The sequence below is a fragment of the Denticeps clupeoides genome, chromosome 1 (genome assembly GCF_900700375.1).
Source record: "Denticeps clupeoides chromosome 1, fDenClu1.1, whole genome shotgun sequence".
NCBI classification, from domain to species: Eukaryota; Metazoa; Chordata; class Actinopteri; order Clupeiformes; family Denticipitidae; genus Denticeps; species Denticeps clupeoides.
Window position 1 is genome coordinate 29,516,514 of NC_041707.1, and position 8,800 is coordinate 29,525,313.

The 8,800-nt window shown below is 40.6% G+C and overlaps 2 protein-coding genes across 2 annotated transcripts in view; both read left to right on the forward strand.

Moving 5' to 3' along the window:
* Positions 1-8,181, forward strand: part of LOC114773396 (speckle-type POZ protein A-like) — a 15,074-nt gene extending 6,893 nt beyond the window's left edge. Inside the window, exon 10 of the mRNA XM_028965981.1 lies at positions 8,095-8,181. The gene's annotated coding sequence lies outside the window, so the exon portion shown is untranslated. The remainder of the gene's footprint in view (positions 1-8,094) is intronic.
* LOC114774592 (speckle-type POZ protein A-like) lies at positions 6,118-7,993 on the forward strand. Its single transcript, XM_028966446.1, has 7 exons — positions 6,118-6,235; positions 6,399-6,517; positions 6,614-6,757; positions 6,890-7,017; positions 7,272-7,434; positions 7,580-7,635; positions 7,742-7,993. The coding sequence occupies exons 3-7, from the start codon at positions 6,634-6,636 to the stop codon at positions 7,991-7,993; spliced, it is 723 nt and encodes a 240-aa protein (XP_028822279.1). The 5' UTR covers positions 6,118-6,235; positions 6,399-6,517; positions 6,614-6,633.
* Positions 8,182-8,800: the final 619 nt, after the last annotated feature.

Genomic DNA, 8,800 nt, shown 5'->3' on the forward strand with positions numbered 1-8,800 from the left:
ACCTTCAAAACAAAGAGATGATGGTTTCTATTATTGATTACTATAACTTTCTCAGACTCACTCTTAACCCCTCACTATCAGCGCACACAGAGCACATCTCCAGGTTATAGCACTATGTGTAACTCTCTCTCTTTCTTCCCCTCAGCACTGCTTGGATCATCTAAAGCTCATCTGTGAGGATGCACTTTGCAGCAGACTCGACGTAGCCAGTGCTGCAGAGAACCTGATTCTGGGCGACCTCTACCGAGCCCGGCACTTGAAACAAGATGCCCTCACCTTCATCAACTTGTAAATGACAATTCCATCTACATCCTGATCTCAAATCTCCACAGCATGTACTCTAGTAGAATAATTATTTATCCAAATCTAAATTCATTATTTATGTCTTTTGTTGTAGTAATGCTGAAGCGGTTATGAAGACCAACGGGTGGATGATCCTGACGCAAGACCATCCAAACCTTATAGTGGATTTGTATAGTTCCCTGGCTGAGGCCAGCGAACCGCCAGTTAAAACGCCAGAGGCTTTTTTAACTTCTTTAATTTCTTACCACAGTGTACTTACTTGTAAAAAAAATGTAGATGCTGTAAGGTTTTAGAACCAGATGATCAGTTAAAGTATGTCTTATGATTTTCTGTTCAGTAGAGTAGATATTTATAGAGTAGAGATGTTATTGTAGTCAAATGTACATTTGTATATTTTAGGACCAGGACAGCCAGCTGCTGGATGGATGGATGGATCAAACTCATCAGTATGCTGTATGGACTCATCCAGGACACCCCACAGCAGATGGACTGGATCTTATTGTACCTGACAAACCAGGTAAAGAAGTTCTGCTTTTCTGCTAATTCTATTCCAACAGTTATTCTATTAGTATGCATTTGTTTGGAAAAATGGAGTAGGAAACCAATGTGCTTTATTAGTTATAAGTCATTTAAAAAACACCATTAAAAATATTTAAAAATATTATTAAAAACAGTATTTTTAGGCCGGGTAGAAACCTATTTTATGTTAGGAATCCATTTGTTCCCACACAGGAAAACCCTGATCCAAGGACCAAAGGAACCAGAAAGATCAACTGCTTCATTTGTTTCTTTGTTTATTTTTATTATATTTTAATTTGTTTAGTAATTACACCATTACATACACGATTTTAAAGTTTTACTACACTTATCCTGAGCACCAACATCCAGTCTCACACCTAGGCTGGCCACGGTGTTGTGGTAAAAAACAGAGAAAACTTTGTCCCCAGAGCGGGGGGTGGTGGAGTCGCCAAGACGTTGGTCCGGGGCGACACCGTGGCAAGTCTTTATTACCACGCAGGAGATCAAATCCTGCTCTCCTTCTTACTAACCACTCTAGCACTATCTGTCTGTCTGTCTGTCTATGCGTCTGTGTATCTGTCTATTAATTTATTAATGTACTGTTACTTTGTCTCTTTGTTTATTTATTTTTGTTTATTTGATTATTTGTGTTGATTTTGTTTATGTGTTTTTTATTTTATTTGGTCATTTATTACATAATTTACACACACAACATTTTACAACACCTATCCTGAACACACAAACATCCAGTCTAACACTAGACTGGCCACGGTGTTGTGTAAAAAAACAGACAAAACTTTGTCCCCAGAGTGGGGGGTGGTGGAGTGGCCAAGATGTTGGTCCGGGGCGACACCGTGGCAAGTCTTTACCACACAGGACATCAGATCCTGCTTTCCATCTTACTAACCACTCCACCACTGTTTTATTTTATTCATTCATTCATTTTAATATTATTGTCATTTATTTTATTAATACACACACACCATTACAATACACTTGAACATACCCTGTTTTAAATGTTAGTTTATTACAGTATACCTTATTGTAAATTTACATTAATAGAAATAAAAACCTTTTTATTCCCTTTTTCTGGACTGTGTGATTCATTCTCTCAAAAATGTCTTGGAGATCAGTTATTTTTGGACTAAAAGTTTACAACATAAGACACTAGGGAGACTACAATGTCATACAGGGTACCACTTACTTTAAGGTCCCAGTGAACACAAAATAATAATGGCCTACTAAACCACTCCTTAGTAAAAGGCACATGGCAGCCCGCCTGGAGTTTGACCAAAGGCACCTGGAGGGCGCTCAGAATATGAGAAACACAATTCTCTGGTCTGTTACGTCCTGGTTTAGGACAGGAACGTAAACAACAAGGAAAGAGGGAGAGAAACGGTACCAATTTTTAATAAACAGAAAGACATACAATTAAATCTCGACACAAAGACAAACAAAGCAGTCAGGCCACGAAGAAGCACAGAGTCTATGGCTACTGCAAACAGGGCATCTGTCTTGTGTATTTCCACCCTATTCCTTCTTCCTCATGGAAATGAATCTGGCTTAGTTACCGCATTAACCTTTCTGTAATCAGTACGGAACCAAAATGTCTTGTCAGGCTTAGGGACCAGTAGGCACGGACTACTCCACAGCCACTAACTCTACACAGCCAGCTTGTTCTCCAACAAGTTCACCTCAGACTGCATCACTGTTCGCTTTGTAAAAACTGGGGAGAGTGGAGTAAAAAAACTCTCTCTCTCTACTTACAAAAGCACTGTATTCAAACCACTCCAACTTGATGTTACCTGGCAGAAAGAGGCATGGCACAATAGAGGTTAAAAGGATGAGCAGTTTCTAATTTATTAACACCAGTAAATTATTATTGCACTTACATGTGAATATTGTATGTAAAAAGGTACCAATATTACAGAGAAAGCCAAGATGAAACGAAAGAGTAAAGGGAGAGAGAGAGAGAAAGAGAGAGAAGCCATGAGAAAAATAGGTGAAATAGGAAAGACTCAGTTACTGATGGGAAAATTTCCCTCAGCTTCTAATAGAAAAGATAAAGAAAGTCCCTGACCACAAGTGAACAATCCTTTATACATTTGGCCCACAGGAAGTTGTCACCGACCAATCAGAATGTGTTGTTTCTGTCTAGTCCTGCCCCCCGTGGTCTCCCGTTTGGGGCAGACAAAGGCAGGGCGGGGTATCACAAGAACCTGTGGCAGGCATTTCACACCTCTTGCCATTTGACAAAGATATGGAAAACGGAGGTGTTGAATCTCCATGCAAAACAAAAGCACAGAAACATCATGTTCCTGCGATGTACCATCTTACAGTTTTGTTGGATTCAGCCGATACGGGTGCTGCCTGATGGGAGCATGACCATCAACGTCAACATCATGTTACATGAGAGACGTACCTACAGGGGTGTCAGAGAACAAAGCAGCATGTGACTGAATTAGCCCAATAACATGCATGCGATCTGCTGCAGACAAGCCAGACAGATAAGCTTCTAACTCCTGCAGAATCTCACTATTCTGACCACTGTAAATAAGTTCAGTTAACTCCAAAAAGTCAAGATAAATAAAGTTTTGAGGAAGGATTGCAACATGAACAGAGGGGACATTTGAGGCTGTACGTGGGGTCTGAAAAACAGATATTAGACTTTTCAAAACATTTTTTAAATACTTTGTATCACCCTTTTGAAATGATGCTTTCCCTCAAACGTCATGGTCCATAGGTGAACAAGAGGTCCAAAACACCTAGTCAGTTCTGGATAGTGTTCAAGATAATGATGTTTGGGTCTGAGATTGAAACACTGCTTTAAGACCCTCTCTGTGACCACTTATTTTAGATTGCATGTACTGAGTGGATTCCTGTACTCATGTACGTGTACTCAAATAAAAGAAGCTGAGCAGACGTGGAGAGAGAAAGAGAGAACTGTGCAGGAAACTGAGGTCTCTCTCTCCCCTTTGCGCAAAGCTGATGAAGAAGGAGCTCACTTGGTTTGTGTGATCATTTTATTAATAATAATAATCCCAACAAGGAGTGTCCCTAAAATCTGGCATCTTTTATCTTAAAATCTCAGATGGTTGACCCATGTGAGCTTAATTTTATTAATGTTGAGTGTTAATGAAATGTGGATATGTTTTTTGATCTTCAACTGCCCTCTTGTGGCAAAAAGCAACAGAATCTAAGTCTGCAACCATATGTTCAGCAACACTGACAGTGTTTGCAGATCAAAATCCACACAGATTACACAGACACAGTCATCAACTAAATAAACAAGCGTATTGAGTATGAAACAGTTAAACACTTAAACACCTTCAAAATGCATTTGACTCAGATGCCTGGACTGGCAGGGGACGTACGTTCACTACACGGGATGCTGCATTCACATCTGGGGACTCTGCAGCCTATGCAGTGGTGAGGAGCTGTCTTCATTTGGGAATTAAGGATGCAAAGAGACAGTATGCACAAAGACTGTTGTCGCGGGTGTTGATGGCACTGCATCGCTTATGAAAAACCGCCCCCACTGCGGATGCAGCATTCTGACCCCTTGCTTCCAGATGATCTTCATCTAATCTATGCACGCTATGAGGTTAAAACCATCTCAAAGGCACCAGCTTCAGCACCAGCACTGAATGACCAGGTTCTAACAGATCTACAGAGGGTGTGATTTCCAACTTTACCTCACCTGCTTGCCTCTGGGTGCCATCTCAACTTCAGGGAACGCACCCTGCACACCCTCATATTGAACAGAACGTCCAGCTTCTACTCATAGCGCCTTCAATACTATTATTCATGAACAGATGGTAGTAAAGTTAACTTCTTGACACAATGTCAGCAACAAAAAAACATTATGAAAACAAGCACATTTTGTTTGGCGTCTGCTCATCATGAGATTTTGTCCCTGGTTTCTGCCAGCCTTTTCCTTGCCTGATCCTGCTTCATGTTCACCTCCTTTTTACCTGACCAGTAATATTAGTATAGGGTTACTATTATAACATCAGCTCTACAACTGATATATTTTCAGTGCCATTACTTCAGTCTGGTGAGGAAAACCCTCTCTGATCCTCATTGTGAAGTAAAAAAGACTGACCACTGCCGAAAGGAGAACTCCAGTGCAACATTTTTATTGGGTCCGGTTCAAAAGTGCCATCAAAAAGAGAATTCGAGCAAAACAAAAACTACAAAGACAGTCAGGGTGCACGCTACAATCTGGGTTGCCAGTTCTTGCGTGTTTGCTCTAGTTTCCGGGATGTTTAATTACATTTTACGGGCACCAATGTCACTATTCAACCAAAATAAACAACACAATAAAGATTCTGCACTTTAATTTTCAGGATGTGCAGACGTATGTGAACAAATGTGACGCAAATAAAATAAAAAAAGTTATTCACTACAATCTGGCAACCGTCAATTTGTTACAACGCCTTGTGCTTGAGCTTCATTTTTATAAAAATGTCAACCCCTCATCCTAAAATATGGCTTTTGCTTTCTTTGACAGTATATGATCAACATGAGAACTTTTAGTTTTATCTTGATCTCCTTTATATATAATAAAATACAATTACAGGTTGTTTTGTTGTGAAGGACGTATAGAGTCGTTGTCATAGTAACCGCGTTTTATAAACACAAATCATGTGAATTCTACTCAGTTTCAACATAAAACAGCACTGAGCGGCAGCACTTTTGGTGAGTACCAACAAAATTTGAGATGGTATTAGCATTAGCGGGCTGGCTAGCCTGTAAACTCGCTCTACTTCCCAAGTCACCTCTTTGTGTTTTGAGAGCAAAACTATCGACGATAAAAGCATCAGAACGAGCATAATTTTCACTTGATCGGCAGGGCTCGTGTTTTGGAAGTTTTATTTATTGAAACAACTGCCATTAACTTGCAGAGAGACTCGAAGCCAAATAAATATCAACCTGTGAGCGATTTGAGTTTAGCGCGATTTAGTTGTAAGAGGTGCTTCAAAGGACGCGAGACGAATGTTTATTGTGCTCAAAACCCAGAGGTCTGCTCATCTTGACGTTTCACATTCACGTTTCAAAACTCTGTAGAGTGTGTAAAAATGAACAAACAAGTGTAGATACAGCGAATAGATGTTTTCAGTGTCCCCTCAAGTTACACCATCACAGCCTGTATTTCTATGAGTGTGTTTTGTCAATGTCATTTTCTCCATCATTGCAGATTATTAGTGATCAGAGACTATTCTTCAGAGATTCCTGAACAGTGATTCCTGCAAGAGATTCTACAGAGAGAGATTCCAGCGAGGGAGAGACCTGAGAGAGATTCCAGCGAAGGAGAGACCTGAGAGAGATTCCAGCAAGGGAGAGACCTGAGAGGGACCACTGAAGGATTCATTAGATCCTCAAAATGGCCCTCAGCTACGACCACACTCAGGTATGTGCACATCTGTGAGGCAAATACATAACTGTCTGTATATTTTAGAATGCATTGCTCACTCCCTCTCTGTTGTTGCAGTGAACTGTGTTGAGATCTGCTGCTTGATTTGTTAAATAAATGTGCAAACGAATGACAAAATATATACAATTTGCCCTCTCAGCGCCAAGTGGACAAATATTCATACGTCTGGACCATCAGCAGCTTCAGCTTTGCTGACGATGTGAATGGTGTCCCCATCATGAGCTCCACAATTTCCAACCCCAGTGGAGATCTGCAATGGTAGGTGTTGGTCTTAGTTCTTCATTTGAAGTTCTTCATTCGTTTTTCTGGGAGCTGATCATTTTCTCACTCCTTCCTTCCTCTCTGCATTCTCAGGTGTCTGCAGTTGTTCCCCAATGGCATGGAGCCTGACTACGAGAGCTACCTGTCATTCTATCTTGTTCTGGTCAGACAGAGGTGTGCGGGTTAGTTGTAAACTAGCCATGCTCAATGCCGAGGGACAGGAGAAATTTTCCTTGGGTAAGTTTACCTTGTTTGTTTAAGACAAACTATTTTCTGATAAAAACGATCTGTAAACACAGATGATTGTATATTATTTTAATGCTGGACTGCAGCGCTGAGATGACCTGTCTGTGTGTTGCTGTGTTACAGTAAATCAGTACGACACCAGGATGTATGAGAACGACAAGCTAGGATTCCCAGACTTCGTACACAGGAGTGACATCCTGGATGACGACTTGGGGTTCTTAAAGGATGACACGCTCACCCTCACCTGTGAAGTAAGTCTCATTGGCTGCCACATTGGTTTCCCATGTGACTGGTGTCAGTAAACATGATCTGTCTGGTCGATGTAAAGATGAACTGTTGCACCGTGATTGTCTGAAGCTGCTGTGTCTTTCTAAAACATCAGCGGGATTCTGTTAGTTTGTATAAATCTAATTGCAGACATTTTTATTATATCCTCAGCTTGTGTGTGTTTAAGTGTCAGTTTCTGTAGCTGGACTGTACTAACTGCTGAGTTGGATTGTTGCAGTTTACAGTGGAGATTGATCCGGACGCCTCCACGCCACAGGTGAAGAAGCAGGAACCCAACATGGCAGAGGAGCTTCGAGAGCTGTGGAACACATCGTTGCATTCTGACTGCATCCTGTCTGTGGCTGGTCAAGAGTTTAAGGCCCACAAAGCCATCCTAGCAGGTAACACAGTCGCCACGTGAAAATATATTAATAGAAGAAAAAACACAGAGACTCACAGTGTATTTGCTAGAATATTGACAATTAGTATACTTCTAGGCAGAAATTGATCTAATACTGACTCCTCTCTTTCTGTGTCTCTTATCAGCCCGCTGTCCCGTCTTTCATAGCATGTTTATGAATAACACGAAAGAGAACCAAACGGTGAGTCAATCGTCTTTCCCATATATCTCAGCTGATCAGTCTAAACACCACTTTTTCTCTTACAGTTTATTACAGCAGTGTTTTTAAGTTATGCTTTCCCCTCTAGGGCCGCGTGGACATCAAGGATATGGAGGCCGACATCTTGGAGGAGATGATTACGTATATCTACACCGGAACATCTCCCAACGTTCACCAGATGGCCTCAAAGCTCATTGCTGCAGCAGACATGGTAGCTCGTGCACACATCCACCTTCAAAACAAAGAGATGATGGTTTCTATTATTGATTACTATAACTTTCTCAGACTCACTCTTAACCCCTCACTATCAGCGCACACAGAGCACATCTCCAGGTTATAGCACTATGTGTAACTCTCTCTCTTTCTTCCCCTCAGCACTGCTTGGATCATCTTAACTTCTTTAATTTCTTACCACAGTGTACTTACTTGTAAAAAATGTAGATGCTGTAAGGTTTTAGAACCAGATGATCAGTTAAAGTATGTCTTATGATTTTCTGTTCAGTAGAGTAGATATTTATAGAGTAGAGATGTTATTGTAGTCAAATGTACATTTGTATATTTTAGGACCAGGACAGCCAGCTGAATGGATGGATCAAACTCATCAGTATGCTGTATGGACTCATCCAGGACACCCCACAGCAGATGGACTGGATCTTATTGTACCTGACAAACCAGGTAAAGAAGTTCTGCTTTTCTGCTAATTCTATTCCAACAGTTATTCTATTAGTATGCATTTGTTTGGAAAAATGGAGTAGGAAACCAATGTGCTTTATTAGTTATAAGTCATTTAAAAAACACCATTAAAAATATTTAAAAATATTATTAAAAACAGTATTTTTAGGCCGGGTAGAAACCTATTTTATGTTAGGAATCCATTTGTTCCCACACAGGAAAACCCTGATCCAAAGGACCAAAGGAACCAGAAAGATCAACTGCTTCATTTGTTTCTTTGTTTATTTTTTATTATATTTTAATTTGTTTAGTAATTACACCATTACATACACGATTTAAATTTTACTACACTTATCCTGAGCACCAACATCCAGTCTCACACTAGGCTGGCCACGGTGTTGTGTAAAAAACAGAGAAAACTTTGTCCCCAGAGCGGGGGGTGGTGGAGTGGCCAAGACGTTGGTCCGGGGCGACA